At 52.0% G+C, this 18,240-nt stretch overlaps 1 protein-coding gene and 1 pseudogene across 1 annotated transcript in view; one reads left to right on the top strand and one right to left on the bottom strand.

Annotated features, from left to right (window-relative positions):
- The first annotated feature begins 3,626 nt into the window (after positions 1 to 3,626).
- LOC112482290 lies at positions 3,627 to 3,742 on the top strand (annotated as a pseudogene).
- A 6,328-nt stretch (positions 3,743 to 10,070) lies between these two features.
- The window catches only part of PPP2R1A (protein phosphatase 2 scaffold subunit Aalpha), a 22,682-nt gene continuing 14,512 nt past the window's right edge, over positions 10,071 to 18,240 (bottom strand). The window contains exons 7-15 of the mRNA XM_006904974.3: positions 17,987 to 18,101; positions 17,819 to 17,889; positions 17,301 to 17,435; positions 15,137 to 15,310; positions 14,839 to 14,899; positions 13,995 to 14,134; positions 12,869 to 13,011; positions 10,607 to 10,698; positions 10,071 to 10,489 (exon numbers count right to left, since the gene is read on the bottom strand). Coding sequence (XP_006905036.1) covers positions 10,473 to 10,489; positions 10,607 to 10,698; positions 12,869 to 13,011; positions 13,995 to 14,134; positions 14,839 to 14,899; positions 15,137 to 15,310; positions 17,301 to 17,435; positions 17,819 to 17,889; positions 17,987 to 18,101 — 948 coding nt within the window. The 3' untranslated portion in view covers positions 10,071 to 10,472. The remainder of the gene's footprint in view (positions 10,490 to 10,606; positions 10,699 to 12,868; positions 13,012 to 13,994; positions 14,135 to 14,838; positions 14,900 to 15,136; positions 15,311 to 17,300; positions 17,436 to 17,818; positions 17,890 to 17,986; positions 18,102 to 18,240) is intronic.

Raw genomic sequence — 18,240 nt, forward strand, 5'->3', positions numbered from 1 at the left:
CTCCCGACGCCTTTACTTTCCGCGGTTCGCAATCTGTTGAATTTCTTTGGCGTCCTGTGGAGCTGTGCTCTTTCCTGCCTGTTTTAAGTTCATTTTCCAAACGTTTCAGGTAAAAGCACAGAGTTCTGCGGGTCAGTGTGTTGAAAACTGAGCTGTGTACGCTTTAGCAGGTGAAACCGGTTTTAGTCAAAACAGTTTCTGCCAAGGGATGGAGGAGACACGTGTCTGACGTGGGTCCAAGACCGGCTCCTACCATGAGAATTTCATTAAGCAAGAAGTGCAGTAGTTTGTGCAGGGGTCGTGTGACCGGATTGGGGAGTCGACAAGGAATTGAAGGCAGACACCCAGCAATTGTAAGCAAGCTCGCTTTGTCGAAAGGAAAGTACACTCTCGGACGGGAGAGTAGGCTGACGAGACCGATCACCATCCCGGAGCCTCCTGTTTCGGGCTCTTTCGGCCTGCAGGGCTCCCAGTCCGCCCCTTGTCACCGTAGCCCTTGCCCTACGAGCCTCGATCGACAGACCGGTTTCTTACATAACCCCTTCTCCCTGAGCATGCAAAAACCATAATGTCCTCCGCTTGCCCATAGGGCGGGCGGAATCGCAATGCGAATTCATGATAATGATCATGGTAATGAAGTAGAGGAGAATTCTAGGTCACACTAGCTGTCCTTCTACCCCTGCCTGTGTTGGGGCATTTAACTGTCGTTGCCTCGCTGTTGTGTCAGGTCGAGAGTTAAGTCAGGCTATTTTTCATCTTGTCTGCTATGGGGAAGGCTCCTAGTGTAACTCCTGCCTCGGACGAACACTTGAATATGAAAGTCAAAAATCTACCATAGGTAACGAGACATTCGTTCAAGAAAAACTATGAAGAAATCGCTTTAAATTGCTCTGTTCTTTATACTTTTTATTCCACAATCGAGGCGAATAATCAACTCAAAAGCCTTTCACATAAACTTGTGATTCACAATTCATTTGGCAAACATTTCTAAATCTAATTTCAAAGTCGCTTTACATGTATCCAGGAGTAACTACAAAGAGCACTTTCCACATAAATAGTCCTATTTTAGCTGTTGTTTCTTTACTGGTGTTCTGACACGTATGCATGATAAACGCTGTTGATGAAAAAGGCGTCCTATGAAAAGTAAACACAGAGTGACCTGATCATAAATTCCTACCTGGGCAGGACGGGGTGCGTAGTCACGCCCCAGGCATCCAGCTCCTTTACTCAAAGGCTTATCTCTGCCTTAACTAAGCTCTGTTCATTGTTTCTGTGCATCTAGGTTAACTCAACCTTTGAAACACTCCCTTAGAGACTGCTCAAGAGAGTCCATCATCTTAACTCTCCTGTAATCCTATCTTTGTGTTGCTTCCTCTCACCCTGTCACCTTCCTCTTACTCCCTCCTTAATCTCAAAATGCATTAAAAGGAACTGCAGTTGTTCTGGAAAGCGTTCAGCTCAACCTACTGAGATCATGCTTCCAAAGTGTCCTCTCTTCTTAGCGCGTAAATGTTTACAAAAACTCTACAGGTTTGGAAGTTCTCACATCAACAATATACATTATACTTTTTAGATTTCTCGTTGGGGTTTATTTACTGATGTTGAACAATGTTTGAGTCTTCATTAACTACATTGCCCCATTTGTTATAATTTTAAGATCTTCCCTGTTATGAATTGCTGATGAATAGTGGAGGTTCCTCCTGTCTAAAGTCCTTCCAAATTCATTACATTTGTAACAGTTTTTTTTTTCTAGTACTTACACTGTGATATTTTGTTATCAATAGATTTTTTCATCCTTATTGTAAATGTAGCTTTTGACACTGCAAAAGATTCTTTCAGGAAGTGAAAGTAAGGAACCACTCTGATAGATTTCTTAACTTGGTTACATTTATAAGATGCGTCCTCAGATTTAATTCTCTACCAGTCGCCTTGATGTAACCGAAAGCTAATCCAATCCTACTGTGAAATCATTCTATGCTTTTGCTTTCTGCACATTTTCTTCAATAAATAAATAAATAAATAAATAAATAAAAGTGTTGGGGATAGATTTGGGGATCTTTAGAAGGTAGATTATGTAGATTATACAGTATAATATAATACTGCCAACCTGCCACGTTGTCATGAAAGAGATTTCAGGATGAACTCCCATGTTCACAAGCAAGTAAACAAGTGGCTGGTAGAAGTTTTCATCAAACTCAGAGTAGTTGTGGAGAAGCCAATTACAGGTGACAGTCATGATGCATTTTGTTTATGGGGAGTTTTGTTTCTTGTAAAATTTACAGGGGAGTGAAATGAACATATTCACAAGAAAAAAGACATTTCCTCAATCACAAGAAGTTTTCCTGACACGTCTCCTTGTAATATCATTATAAACAGATGCAAATTATTAAAGACTTCAAAATTATTAAAGACTTCAAAAATTTGCAAAACAAAAACATGTCTGACTAATGAATTCAACTCTTTCACGAAAACAGAGACTATACACATTTTAAGCACACATGGAACTGTGGGGTCTTAAAAAAATAATTTCCTTCCCACTTTCTAAGTTCTGGCTGGGCTAATAATCACATTGAGAAGAGACAGATTAACAGGAGAAAATTAACAGGTTTATTAGAGATGTTAATTCTCATGGGGGCCATGAGCTAGGTGACTCAAAGAGGCATTGGGCGGTTGAGGTTTATAAGCCATTCTAGAGCTAAAAAGAAAGGGGAGTGTGTGGTTTGGGGACCTCAAAGTGCAGGAAAGCGATTCACATGGAGTTGGGAACCTAAACGTTTGGGAAATAAATGTTGGCTGGATCACCTTTAAGAATGGGACAGAGGACTCTGAACAAATGGGCCTTGCCAAGTTCCCTTCTACCACACACTAGTTTATATTAAACTACAGATATTTCTGATGCTATCTCCCTTCTCAGGCTCTTCGATCTAAATTCCTTAGGCAGGTAAAAGGGGGAGGGTTTGAAGTTCTCTCTGAATCTTTTGTTCCTTAATACCTAGCTTAAAACCAATAAGCCAAAAGGCATATTTTGGGGTGGCAAACTCTGCTTCCTGTCAGAATACGTAATGTTTCCCACTATCAGATAAAACAAAGGCAAGCTGGTCTTTGGAAAAGATTCTAGACAAAAGATTATTACCCTAGAGAGAATGCTCTGAGCATGAGATCTGTGAGGATCTCACAGATCAGACAGAAAAGGGCTGGACTTTTACAGGGAGGGGTCTAGAAAGAGCAGGGTGGAGGAATGAATGAGCAAGTAGCGAGACCTACAGTTGACAGAGAAACGTTTTCTCAGAAGTTGCCTGGTTTTAGGAGAAGTTTCTCCTAGTTACACTGCTCTAGGATGTGCCTCAGTTCAGGGACCTAAGAAGGAGAGATTAACGAAAGTTTGATTAAGTCATGTGACTGAAGTGGAAGAGTTAAGACTCATCAGAAAATAGCTTCGATTTAAAAAAAAAACAAAACGGATTGTATGCTGGTTTGGACTAACAACTACAAGAAGGAAGTCACCTGGCACCCTGTTAACCTTTATAGAAAGTTCTTAGGATGTGGTTCCATAGCGTAGCGGGGAGCACGTCTGCTTTACACACAGAAGGTCCTGGGTTTGCGACCCAGTGGAGCCACGGTCCATGCTCTACGGCCATGTCACCCTCAACAAGCCTGATATCTGATCTCGGAAGCTAAGCAGGGTCGGGCTTGGTTAGTACTTGGATGGGAGACCACCTAGGAAGACCAGGTGCTGTAGGCACAAATAATAATAATAATAATAATTGCTTAGCCTAGGACCTATTAGGCTGTGGGAAAAATAGATAACCAGGACAGCAGAAATAATAACGGCACGGTAATGAGTAAGAGTCACAAGGTGTATAGCTTCTCCCCCTGTACATCAAGATGACCTAGTAACGTGCATCGTTAAGATGTTTTTCAGCCCACAAAGCAAGGGACCAAAGGAAACCCAGGCTCCCGTGTGATTGTGACATGATATGCGCACCAGCATTATCCAGGTTCTTCCCAGCGACCTAAGGCTGGGCCCTTTCCCTCACTAGTCATCAACCCCCTGAGGCAGCCAGAAACAATGGCCATACCTTTGACTGAGGGCCTCAAGTATGGGTTTCTGTTAAGGTGAAGATAACGTCATGGTCTCAGGTTTCAGCTCTTGAGGCCTACAGAGGATGACCTCATGGAATCAGAGTAAAGGACACCGCAGCCAATCTCAAGACCCCCGAGAAGGATTTACTGCCCTTGCCTCACTCCTGACGGGTTGGCGAGACCCATGACCTTCCAAACCTTTGTTCACGAGGACTCTGAGTTTTGCTCTGTAAAATCCCCCGTCTGTACATCACAGAAGACTCGCGCTTTTGAGCATTAACTTCCCACTCTCTGGGGTGGAACCGTTCGTAATAAAACGGTCGATCCTTCTCCACGGTAATCCTCTGTGTTTAGTATTTGGCTCGGCTAGCGCCAGGTGGACAATTTCTGTTCAGCCACGTGACAAGCATTTTATTCCCATTGATCTGTGAGGATGAATAGTTCAGCTAATGATTTATAGGACCAAAAAAATGGGAATTTGTAGGGTTTGGGCCTGGCTTTGTTCCAGGTAAACGGGGCTATCCCCCAGTCCAACCCGAGTCTTATAAGAGCTGTTCTGCAATGGGATACTACTGAGCCATTAAAAAGAAGCAAATCCTGTGGTTTGCAATAACATGCATGAACCCTGAGGGCATTATGGTAAGTGAAGTAAGTCAGAGAGAGAAAGACAAATACCACAGGATCTCGTTTATATGAGGAATCTAAACAAACAAACAACCCCAAAAATGAAAACAAAAACAAAAATATCCAAACGCAAACTCATAGACACAGAGAGAGCGGACTGGTAGCTGCCAGAGGGAATAGGGTGTGGGGGAGGGTGAAACTGGTGTAGATTTAAAAGGTACAAACGTCCAGTTATAAAATAGACAAATCAGGAGCAAATGAGATCTTGCTCCCCAGCAGGTCATCAGTTGGGCTTAAATAAACTCTTATTTTAAAAAAAAGAAAAACCCACATGAGTCATGGGATGTAGTGTACAGCATGGCAACTATAGTTAATTATAATAATTTGAAAGTTGCATATTTGAAAGTTGCTAAGACAACAGATCTTAAAGGTTTTCATCCTAAGGAAAAAAATTCTGTTAACTGTGTGGCGACAGGTCTTAAGGAGACTTATCGTCATGATCAGTTTGCCATAGACGGAAATATCGAATCGTTATATGGCACACCTGAAACTAATATAGTATTGTAGATCAATTACACCTCAATAAAATAAACAAATAAGAAATTTTAGGACAGAAAAAACGAAAGAAAAGGTAGTTCTGCTTCCTCAGACACAAAGCCTTGGGGGAACTCCTTAAACATTGCTGTTTTCCAGGATGACAAGGCTCAGGCGCATTTCGATATGGTCACTGGGGATTATGACACCAAGCAGAGTTAAAAAATAACAATAATAAAAACAAATGTCATATGAGAATAAAAGGAACATTATAATCTTAGGCTAATAATAATCAGCTCTTTAGTCATCCTCTCGAAGGAGTCGCCCAGACCTTGGCAGCTTTAGATTTCCCCAATGATATGGGAGGCAAACTAATTTCATCTTCAGAGTTAAACCCCGAGGGGTGGAGTTTGTCCTGTAATGGGCGTGGCCATATCACGGCCTGGTATGTGTCCAAGCACAGGTGGAAATCACCTGGTGGCCACAGGGTTGTGTGAGGGACCTGCCCTCAACTATTCCCCCAGACTGCCCTAAGTCCCCAGGTCCTTGCACCCCCTCCATGGGCCACGTGGAATAACAGGGCCGTTGAGGTACAGCCGTCTGTCTACACCTGAGAGGAGCCTCTGCCCGCAAGAGACTCGGAGCCCGAAGGCGTTTACATCACAGCTTTCTTTGCAAAAGAGCAGGAATGGAATAGCAATGTGCGACAGAAATGGACAAAGGCCCAAAACGCATAGTTGGTGGCACACATGGAAGTGACGCTAGATGTTCAGTAATAAAGCAGATAATCACCAAATTCGTAGATGAGATTTTTCTTTGCTCTCTGCACGCGTTTGTGTGACTGTGTGTATGTGTGCGTGTGTGTGTGCGCGCGTGTGTGCAGGGCTTTTATGAATTGTGGTGCCCCAGATTGTCGTCAGCCACCCCGCTTAATTTTCTCACATCTTTAAAGTGCATTGATTAAGGTACATTTTTCAAAAGCCTATCTATGTGTCGATATTTTTTAAAAGCTTTGACATTTTTTAAATGTTGTCTCGAATAAGCGTTTCATCCTCCACATTCCACTGCAGTTTAATAATTTAAAGACTCTCTTAGAGCAGCGTTCGGTTCACAGCAAAATTGAGAATAAAATCTTTCCAAAGTGAATCTTTCCAAAACAAAATACGACAGAGTCTTTTGTAACAGAAATTTGACATGCCCTCATTTACTAGAGGGACAGTGGGGAGGAGGTGACATTCCTGGATAGCCCAGCAGCCAGGGCCATCATCTGAGCAAAGACACAGCCCTAATTCAGATGTCACCTGAGGCAAAGCAGGAGAGGGACAAAAGTCCCTAACTTCTTCTACCCTCTCTAGTCACTCCGCCAAGACCTCCCTGTGCCTGCACCTGCCCAAAGGGGAGTAGGCTGGGGAGTGGCCCTGAGCAGGTGACAGGTGGACAATGGGTCAGAGAAATTTCAAGCCAATGAGGGACAGAGATTTTAAGACAGACCAGCCGCTGCTAGTTGCACTCTGCAGGTGGGGACCTTGGACAGAATAGAAGACCAGCCCACAAGAGCTCTTCCCAATACAGTCCCACTTCTAGTCACACGTCCTCTGTCCTTATAAATCCTGGGGCTAAGTTACTTCCCAGTCCTCTGGCGTCAGGGTCTGTTTCTGGTGGCCTCTTGCCTTCTGGATTTCTCAGGAAAGCTGAGCAAGCACTGCCAGAGGTGCCCAATATGCCCATAGTCTGTGTCTTCCTCTATCATGAAACGACAAGCCAGGACTCCCCAGAGGTTGGACCTCTAGGGTTACCACGACCAGTCACGGTGAAATGAAGTACTTTTTAAAACAATTGCTTCCTTCAGAAACAAAATCACTGTTTCGTGAGAGATGTGCACCGCCACATTCATTTCAGCATCATTCACGAGAGCCGAGACGTGGGCACAACCTAAGTGTCTATCACCGGATGAATAAAGAAAGAAATGGGGTCCCCAACCTTTGCAGCACCAAGGGCCGGTGCTCCTATGAGCATCTAACACCTGAGGATCTGAGGCAGAGCTGAGGCGGTGATGCCCGCGCTGGGGAGCGGCTGCAGGTACAGATGATGCTTTGCTCACCCACCCACGGCTCCCCTCCTGCTGCGCAGTCCGGTTTCTGCACTAGACGGAACCGAGGCGGCAGGGGAAGAGAAACGGGCCAACAGGGCTCAGCCAGGCTAGCCGTCTGCTCATGCCGGCCTGGCTCCAGGATCGAGGGCCTGGAGCAGTAAACCAGCTCCTTCAGTAAAGGCCAGGCTTGGGGAGCAAACGAGGCCTGTGGCGCACCTGACCGTGACCGCTCTTAACAACGAGCTTAATAACAAAGCAGAGTCGTCTCTTTATCTGACGCTCCCAACTGCCAGCTCATAGGAACTGGGTTACCCACTAGTGGGGAAGGAGAACTGGAGAACTCGAAGGGTGGCACCCCGAGGCCGCGGCCCCTGCCGGGTCTCCCCAGGCTGCAGTGCCTCTCAGGTGGGTGAAAGGGACACACGACTGACCTCGGGTCACAGAAGGCAGAAATTTGCTCGAAAGAAGACAAGCCATAATGACAACGTTAAGCTGCTCTCCATCCACTGATTATTAGTGAGACTCCTATTCATTTTGGAAGTGTTCCGAATGCTTTGTCTCCCTAATGCATAGAATATGTGATTATATAACGTCTATTCTATTTATATGCTATAGTATATATTTTATGTAATTATTTTTAACATGTGGTTTCCAAGTATCCCCCATTAGAATAAATATTACAAAATTATATACTTACCTTAAAACATAGATAAAACAAAAATTTTGTCGATACCACTAAAAACTAAGATTCTTCAGCATAAAAGACAAAAGAAGTATAAATATAAAATCCAACGGGTCTGGGTTGGGGCCAGACATTCTGCATTTCTAATTGGCCCCCAGGGGACACTGCGGCTGTCACTCCAGTGACTGCGCTTCGCGGATCAGGGGTCTAAGGTTCTTATGTCAGGCATGGGGAAGGTAAAGTTTCTGATTAATGCTAGACTTTGATACGCTGGTATCTAGGGCAGTGGTTCTCAGCTGGGAGGGATTTCGCCTAGCAGTGTGAATATACGATGTCTGGGGACATTTCTGGGCATGGAGGAGGTGGGGAGGGGTCACCGCTATCTAGTGATGCTGACGAACTTCCTACAGCGCGGCCCCTCCGAGGAATTAGGCACCTGTAACTATCAGTTAGTGCCGAGGTTGAGAAATGCTTCTCTGTGGAACCATTTAAAGAATAAAAACTGTCTGTGGCTTCCAGACTAGGAAGAAGGGAGAAATGGATGGATAAACTTCTAAGTCGATCCCCAAGGAGGTGGTGAGCAAAAGAAATGCAGAAGGAGGGAAGGAGAAAGCAGAAAACGGCAGACCCAGGCCGGGGCGTGTTACTGAGCACTAAACATCATGCGCTAAGTATCGGTCACAAACGAAAATCGTCAGACTGGATTTTTTAAAACATGCCATTTACAATCGATATATCTAAACCCTAAGGATGTAGAAAGTTTGAAAGAAATAAAATGGGGAAAACATACTAATCGGAAGGGAACTGGTGCATCTATCCTGATAGCAGAGAAGAAAGACTTGAAGGAAAAAGGCTACTGTTCTATCCGAAGAAGGTTATGTATTTCACAATGATAAAAGACTGAATTCGCCAAGGTATAAAGTCTTCGTTTTACGCCTCCGTAAACATGACTTCAAAATATATAAAGTGACAGTTTACAGAGAGAGAAAGCAGGCAATGCTACGGTTAAAGCGTCAGTTGGGCACAATTTCCTTAGTATTAGTTTGTAAAAAGCAGGATCAATTTTGAGGCTAATAGCAGGTCTGCCTACAAACGAATAATAAACTCGATCATTGGACCGAATGTAGAACGTTGCTCCCAGCGTCTGCAGACCACGCGTTCTATTCAATGACATGTAGATTTACAAAATTTGATCAGATACTGGACCCGTAAGTCTCAGCAGGTATAAACATTTTAAAATGTCAAATATATTCTCTAATTATATAATTCAATGAAGCTAGAAATCGAAAGCAAACAAAAATTGAAAGAAAGAAAATCCTCTTCTAAACAGCACTTGAAACGAATAGTATATATCATTTTGTAGAGAGAAGAAAATTCTGTTTTATATTTACACACCTACTTAGCTGGACCACGGGGTTGGCAAACTATCGTGTGTGGGCCAAACGGGGCCTGTTGCCTGTTTTGGACCTGGAAAATGCCTTAAATCCAGGTGGTCATCTCAATTACGGAGAAACGGGAGAACAGGTATCGCGGGACAACTGGTTCTGTTCCCGTCCCGCCCCGTTATGGCCCTGAGCACCCCGGGGGCTCCTCTGGGCAGGGCCAGCCCACAGGGCGCTCTGGCAAGTTCCAGCTGACCCTTACGCACTATTACCGCTTCACAAGCATTAACTCACTTAAATCTTCACACCCCGCCTTGCGGTGTAGATTCTATTATCATGCCCATTTCACAGAGTACAAAACTGAGTTCAGAGAGACTGCGTAACCCGCTCACGACTGCGCAGCTGTGAGCTGAGAACTGGGCCACGGCCCTGGGGAAGGCCGGTTCCAGGCACCTGCTCCTGACCGCCACATAGTTGGCTAAGGCCTGCGAGACCACAGGGCTCTGCCGGCCAGCGACACCTTGCGGGCCCCCGGGCCCCCGCCCCGCAGGCCGGCCACATTCCCCCAAGAAATCCCACGCCCGGCCACCAGGGCTTCCTCGGAGAGAAGGACAGAGATCATGGCCTGACGGGCGGCCCTTCTCCACGCCAGGGACAAAGACCAGAGAACCAGCTGTTTCTACACCTTTATTTCTCTGTGAAAAGGGGAAAAAAGGAGTAAAATAAAAACGGCACAGTTGACACGAAAAAACCACTGGGGGAGGGAGGAAGGAAGGGAGGCAGAGGTAAACGGGCCGGGGTCCGGATGCGCACATCTCTGTCCTGTGGGCAGGAGCGCCCCCCGCCCCTGCGCTGTCCTGTCGCCGTGCTCCCCCAGGCCCCGGGGAGGTGGACAGTGAGAAGTCGGACTCCCAGGCTGGGGAGAGGAGGAACCGTGCTGGGGGAAGGGGCCTGGGGTCAGACCATGCTCGGGGAGTGACAGCCAAAGGCCCCCAGTGTCTCCCGAGGGAGGAGTTTGGGGGCGGGGTGGATGTCAGAGGCGGCTGCTGGCTCTTCTTCTGGCACCGTCCTGGCATCATGCGAGAGACAGAACTGGGGGACAGAACAGGCGGCAGTCAGAACCACGGGTGGCGCCCCCCAGGCCGACGCCCATTCATGCAGACCCCCACCCCCACCCCGCCCTGCGTCTCTGAGTTCGCAGAGTCTTACCGGTCAGGGCCTCCTGGGCGAAGTACTTGACGTCCACGTCCTGGTCCTGTGTCAGCTTCTCCAGGATGGGCTTGACCTCGCTCTGCAGCGTGCTGAAGGAGAAGGGGAGGGTGAGGCACAGGCTGAGCTGGGCACAGCTGGGCCACGAGGCAGGCGGAGGTGCGTATGGGTGAGGCCTGCCTGTGAACCACGTGAGGCCACAGGTCTCCGGGGCCCAGAACGGAGGGTCACAGGGCCCACGAGTCTGAGGGTCGGCAGAGGGTGGGCTCCCATCTCTCTAACGTGCTGACCGAGGCCTACCAGGGATGTGGTGTGAACACACAGGTAAATGCCACACTCCCGGCTCCTGCCAAGGAGCTGACCTGGGGGGCGGGGGGGACAGACTCAGCTGATGACCAGGAGCAGAGTGGCAAGTGCCAAAGAAGTACTTGGCCCTAGGCCCTACAGGGACAGCCCAGGGAGGCTTCTGCTCTCGTGCGGGGGCCCGGGGACATCTGTCTGCACTGGGAGTCAGTCGCTTTGGGAAATGAACGTGAACATGAGAGGCACTGAGGGTGAGGTTGTGTCTTGGAACGGAGGCAGAGAAAGACATCGCAGAGGCAGGCGTCACGTGTCCCCTTCCAGGTGACTGCTCCTCTCCCTCCCCCGCACGTGACCGCCGCTCTCACTCCTGTCATCTAGATCTGTCTTCCGCTTCCGAACCTGATATAAACGAATCACAGGATGGGTCTCCTTGGTCTGGCTTCTCATCCAACATCGTGTCCGTGCGTCTGTGAGAAGCAGCCGTGCTGCTGTCTATGGGAGGAGCCCTCCTTCGTTCCCAAGCAGAGTGGCCCATTGTGTGGATAAACCACAGCTGACCCACAGGACTGCTGCCGGGCACTCAGGCTGCGTCCATTTCAGCAACGACGTGACTAAAGTTACAACATCCTTTTGTCAGGAACTCTTTTCCCTCGGATACACACCCGGGAGTGGACGTGCCGGCTCAGAGGAGGTACGCATGATGATCTTCGTGAGATTCTGCCAGGCTTCAGAGATCGTATGCATTGACCACTTAAGAGCCCAGTCCGCCTGCCGTGTACGACGGCCCAGCTCCCAACCCAAACGACTCCGAGCTCCTCCAGGGCTGCCCATTCCGCGGTGTTTTCATTTGCATTTTCCCGATGGCTACTGGGGTTGGGCACCTTGGCACATGCTCACTGGCTATCTGGAACCTTCTTTCGTAAGTGCCTGCTCGAGTCTGTCTTTGCCCACGTCTTTCTTGGGGTTTGCCTCACTGATCTCTCGGTCCTGCCAGAAACGTGCACATCGCAAAGGCCTCCGTCGGCGGCTTGCTGCTGGACCCTGGCCGTGCTCGCCAGGTGCATCCTCCACGGTACCGGAGGCGAACGTCTCGATCCGCTCCTCGGCGAGCTGCTCAGCAAACCAGTGCCTACTACTCTAAGTCTTGACGACGTTTTCCACTTTGCTTCTAGGAATTTTTTAAAAAAATCTTTCTGATTCCGGCCCGTTACCTCAGTTTTTGCACTGAGGCGGGAGGTTTTTTCCCTCTAACTCGCATATCACCTGATCCGGTCATCTACGGATGGTACCGAGGTTTCCCCTGGCCGCCGAACCGCGATGGCCCCAGCTGCCGCACACACACGGGCGTTTCTGTGCCCTCGACTCTGTCCCACTGGGCTGTGTGCATGTCGTCGTGATGACACCTCGCTTTTTAATTCCTGCGGCGTCAAGGTATCTCCAGTATGTCTTGTGACTTTTTTCTTCCTTAAGCTGATCTTGGCTGTTTCAGATCTTTCCATTTCCGGGTTAATTTCAACATCGACCTGTAGATTTTCCTCTGACCTTGCCTTAGATTACACTGAGCATTTCCACATGCCTAAATATCCACGTGGCGCATCTCTCCATCTCACACACATATATACACACACACACACACTCTCTCTCTCTCACACACACACACACACACACACACACACACACACACACTTACACTTGTTAATTTCATCTTCCACTCATCTGTTGCTCGCATACGAAACTGCCACCCGCCCCCTTCTCCTCTCCCAGTACGTGAAATAGGCCACGCAGATTCTCATTCTACATCTGAGGAAACTAAGACCTTGGGAAGGGGAAGAGACAAGCCAAGGTCACACAGCAAGCGAAGAGCAATGCCGGGCCAGGGCGCAAAGCCTAGGCTGTTATCAAAGATCAAGGTGCGTGGAACCAGCCCCGCTGACGTGTGAGGGTCAGTCCAGGCCTCACCTGTTGTCCAGGATGGGACCTATCTTCTGCAGGGACTTGGCCACATTGAAGCGGACGTTGGCGACGGGGTCCCCCGCCATACGCAGGACCGTGGGCAGCATGTGCTTAGTGGTGATGTCCTGCCCGCAGACCTCAGACAGCACCTGGGAGTCAGTGAGTGGCAGGGGGTGATTATCCAAAGTTCATGGCCAACTCCCACGTCCCTAATTCCCTGACCAGCCACCTCAGTGATCACTAAGCCTGAGTGTGAAACGGAGCGACATGAGGACCCCGAGTCGACGGTCACCCACCCGTGTCAGGGGACACGGTTTCTCCTGAAGCTCTCACCTACCCTAACACCCCCTAACGCCACTACCCGCTGCCCTGGGAACACATGGCCCAGGTGGTCCCCCGGCCCCATCTCCCTGTCCTGACTTCCCTTCATCCTCTGGGGATGGGCCTCGACTCCCAACCCCGAGACCCCTCATTAATGCGGTGGTCCCCGGGGTGAGGCACGGGAAGAGATGACCAGACGCGCATCCTGTTTCTTTAGAAACACGACCCTTTCGTTTCTAGTTGGACGCGCGGCTCACTGAGGTGACAAGAAGGAAGCACCTGCTCTGTAGAACGAAACTGTCCTGAGCCCCCTGCGTGTGCGGCCAAACTAATCCTCACGACCTCGTGACCAGGGCGCGGTGACTGTGGGCACGAGTCTGTCACAAGCGCGAACACGGCCATGCCGCACGGTCAGGTCACCTCCCCGCGGTCCAGCGCCAACGCACGGCCATCGAAATCGAGGTCGGGCCGCAGGGGCTGCACACCTACCCGTTGTCACAGACACACGCACGCGTGCCTGTGGGGAAGGGCGGGGGCACTTACGAAGGTTTGGCAGTCGCCGCTTCAATTGACTGAGTCGCCCTAATCCTGGGTTTCCCACCCTGCAGGTCCCCACCTCCCCAGAGACCCTGTGACTGACTGGGGAGCCGGACCTCTGGCCTGCAGCTCCCCTGGGACTCACCCCTCTGAGCCCAGGGTCCCTGCTTCCCCACGGCCAAGGCAGGTGTCTCCCTGCATGACCTTTGGCCGCCCCTCCTCTCCCAGGTACCCGGTCCCCAGGGATGGGCCGCGGGCACGTGAGGGTGCTCACATTGATGCAGAAGTGCAAGTAGTTGGGGTCCCCAGACATGGCCAAGACCTTGGGGATGATAGTGGCATGGGCCCACTCCTTCCCGAACTTCTCCACCAGCTTCTTCAGGTTGCTGGTGGCCGCCTCGCGGATGGCATAGACTGCGGAGGGACAAGGAAGGGAGGGCAGGGGTTCGGGAAGTGAAGGACTAACGTTGGGGAGTGAGTCACGCCACCACCGCAGCCCCGAGGTCCCAGGCCACAGGTGACCCAGGAAATGTGGAGGACGGAAGGGCTCCGCCGTGTCAGCGCGGGCTTTCCTATTCACGCAGCAGCCGCTCGGCAGCTCTAAGACGCTGGTTCCATTACTGGCCTGGTCGCTTGGTAGGCGAACAGGCCCCAAGAGGCGATGCGCCCAAGCCAAAGCCAGCGACTCAGGACCTGGGACAGTGCCTGCGACAGGCAGAAGTCACCACTCCTAGTGACAACAGTGAGCAGTGCTCGCGAAGGCCCTGAAACACTGGGGTGAGAAGTCCCACGTCTCACAGCACTGTGGCTGGTGGCCTGACTCCACTTCGATACCCAGGAGGATTCAAAGCCAGGGCTGTCGGCTCGGTGGCCCGGGGACTCGAGACTACAGTGGGCAGCCTCTGATGGTGTGTTATACGTGCCCCGCGTACCCTACACTGCGCCAGGATTCTGAAACACAAGGGAATCAATCGGTCCAGGTGAGCATCTGATGGCATGGAGAGTGGCTCCAGCATCCACCAGTCTCCGCACGGGCCCCAGCCAACCTGCCACCTGCCACCCGCCACCCGCCCTTCCTAGAGCCGCCATGGCCCCCTCCAGCCCGGTGGGAGACTCACCGTGATCCACGAGCCAGGCCATGCACAAGGAGTTGAGCTTCTCGTCAAAGAACTCCACCCCCTGCGGGAGGAAAGAGCGAAGGGCTGGGGGGCGGGGCTGGGGAGCATTTCTGGAAAACCCCCAGGGCAACACCCCCCGGACAGACGGACACAGACACGGCTCGACGTCACTGAAGGGGCCGCCTTCTCTGCTCTTTCTAACGGTCCCCGCTTCCGGTGTCATTCCCTAGACGGTCCTCACAGCCTGTCACACTGCCCGGTGATTAGACCCCGCCTGGCCCCCGGCCTCGTCACTCACCAGCTGTCCAGCCAGCAGGGGCATGTACTCGATGATGGCCAGCCGCACCCGCCACTTGGCGTCCTCCGCCAGCTCCACGATGGCGGGGAGCAGGGACTGGGACAGCTGCCGGATGCCGATCACCTCGTTGACGCAGTCCAGGTTGGAGATGATGTTCAGCCGCACCTCCGGGCACTGAGGGGGGACAGGAGGCTTTGGGAGGGTGCCCGGCACGCGGCGCCCCGGACGGGCTGCCGGCAGCACCAACGCTGCACACCGAACACCGCCCGCCCGGGCCCGGCTCCCGGCCCTGGGCACGCAGAGCACGCAACGTGGATCATTAAATGAAGCAGGTTTTCAATCCCACAACGGCGGCACAATGAACGATCGGCCATAGTGAAGAACTTGCAGGAATCACAGTACGAAAATATAGAACTCTGGAAAAAATCAGACTCGTACCAATCCCACCGTTTGCTAGTTGGGGGCCCTGTGGCAGGGGACTTTAGCTTTCTGGACACAGAGACGTCCATCTAGCGTCAAAGGGTGTCTGAGGCTATCACAGTGCCTGCCCCAGGGTCTGCCCCACAGAGGGCTTCACGGGAGCGTCTCATGAGCATTTCTGGGACTTCTACTCTGCTAGGCCTCGAGCTCCGTGAGGAGCGCGTCCCCTTCGTCTGTCTCCAGCACCCAGCAGTCTCTGGCCCACAGTAGGTGCTCAACGCATTTCTGAAAGAATAAACAAGGGAACGACTGCCTGTGACTAGCAATATCACAAGCACCGGTCACAACAGGGTGTGTATGACCCCACCTACTGCCACAGAGCACGTGAAACAACAACGAGAAAAGACACGTGCACGGTCAGTGCTTGTCCATCAAAACAGAAACCCGACTAGATCCCTGTCCCTCACCACGTCCCTGGATGGCAGAGGCCACTGGCTTGTCCTTCTAACTCAAACCAAGGGAACAAGTGACTCAGTCAACCAAGTGCATGAGTCATGCCCGGGTGGCCCAAAGTCCACCTGCCCCGCAGCGAGGCCTGGCCCCTGCCCGGCTCCTGGGAGGTGACTGCTAAGCCCCTGGAATGTCCTGCGTGGAAGGGCGTCACTGTTCACTGGGGCCCTGGGCCCGGCACACAGACTATGCCAACGGTGTGACCGAGGGTGGGGCCTGGCTCCTGCAGCGTCAGCCTGAGCTCCGGAGGGGCTGGGGACCGGGTAACTAGGGGTGGCTCCATTCCAGACCCAGGCGACCGATCCCCAGTCAAGTCCCTGGAAACCCAGGCTCGGTGAGCTTCCTGGTGGGCAGCACTCCGTGGCTTCTGTCACACGTCATTAGTGGGAGACGTAAGCACTGTCCACGTAAAGCCACCAGGAGAAGACAACCAGAAGCTGATGTCCCTGCACCTCCCTGGCCACTGCACCTGGATCTCTCTCCGACATGAGTCTCAGGGTTCCTTCCCGACACCCATCGGTTCCAGCTGCTCCATTCTCCCAGATTCGAGCCCAGCCCTTCTCCCTGGCTGACACCCGTGACCTCGGCAGCCATCGCCCGGCGCTCTCGTCTCTACTCCAGGTCAGCTAAGCAGCTGGCGTGCTCACGTGCCTGGCTCAGGTGAATGGTGTCTGGGGCGTCAGCAGGCTCATGGCTGCCTCTTTGGGGCCCCCAGAGGCCTAGGCCGGCTGCTGTTTCCTTCATGCCGGCCGGGACGGAGGCGGCGAAACTCAGCAGTGCCTCAGACCCCCAGGGTATGGCGGTCCCAGGGCTAACCCCGGGTGGGCCCGCCCATCTCCGGACCACTGTGTGAGAGAGAACTCTCTTATTTAGGCCTGTATATTTTGGGGTCTCCATTAAAGATCCTCAGCCTGAGCCGTAATGAATGGGCACATATCACAGCACCTCCGCGATCGTGGGGTCGCCCAGCTCACTCCATTCCCAGTCTCGGACGGTCTCGGGGGATCAAAACTGTCTTAGTCTTTTCTCGGTGTCCCTGATGCCCGGGAAAGGGACTGGCACAGAGTAAGGGCGTGCGAGACAACTGCCTGCTAAGTCATGACGCGCTTGTGACAGCACACCGCGCCCGCACTCGGCTCGCCGGAGGCCTGGTGTCTGCCGAGACTCTGCGAGAGCCTGGCCCCCGGGGACAGCAGCTGGCCCGCCGGAGCTCGGAGCCCACCCGCGCCCTCACCTCGTCCTTCAGCTGAGCCAGGAAGAGGGGCAGGAGGTGCTCGATGGTGTTGTCCTTGCCCAGGATGGGGGAGAGGCCCATGATGACCGAAGCCAGCGCCGACTTGACGTGCTGGTTGGCGTCGGACACCAGCTCCTGCGGGGGAGGAAGGGAGGATGGCCAAGGGCCCGCAGCCCAGTGCACGACGCCTACGAGCCTGAGCCACGCTTCTGCTTTTGCCCTCGTCACTTATGCAGCAGGGGATGGCTCAGGCTACGAGGGGACCTGTGGCTCCTTAGCTGTCCCACCTGCTTGGGGTTCAGTGACTGCGCCTGCAGCAGCCCCGCCCCAATCCCAAAGCATCTGGCGAGCGGTCTCAGTGGCCTCTGAGGGGGAAGCCCCCACCTCCGGGCTCGGCCCCCCGACCGTTGCAAACCCAGGCTGCCCGGCACCGGGAGGCCGGGAACTCGGTTTGCGCCCGGCTGTCCCTTGAGTCGGCGGCCTCGGGTCTGCCCCCTCTGTCCACCAACCCCCGCTACCTTGATGCACGGCAAGATCTGCGTCATGATCACGTTCTCCCGACAGTCGGCGGAGAGATTTTCACAGAATTCTGCGCACGGGGAAGGGAGGCCGGAAGGTGAGACCTGGTCCCCCCTCCAGCCCTGCGGACACCCGCCCGCTCGCTGTGTGGGGTCGCCAGCACCAACCTTTGACCTTGTGAGAGGCTGCGGCCCTCACCTCAGCCTCACAGTCTTTCATTAGGTTCTGGAAGGCGGGGACCAGGTCCGTCTTGGTGATCTCAGGCCCCACGGCTTTCTGGAGCTGCAGAGCGGGAAGCGGGTGGTTAGTGAGAGGGCTTGACAGGTGCGCCGGGCGAATGAGGCCAAGATCAAAGGCACCAGAATCGAGGTTAAGAGCACGGCCCTCGCAATCACGGCTGAGACCTAACCCTGCTGCCATG

The sequence above is a fragment of the Pteropus alecto genome, unplaced genomic scaffold (assembly GCF_000325575.1).
Source record: "Pteropus alecto unplaced genomic scaffold, ASM32557v1 scaffold41, whole genome shotgun sequence".
Taxonomy (NCBI): domain Eukaryota; kingdom Metazoa; phylum Chordata; class Mammalia; order Chiroptera; family Pteropodidae; genus Pteropus; species Pteropus alecto.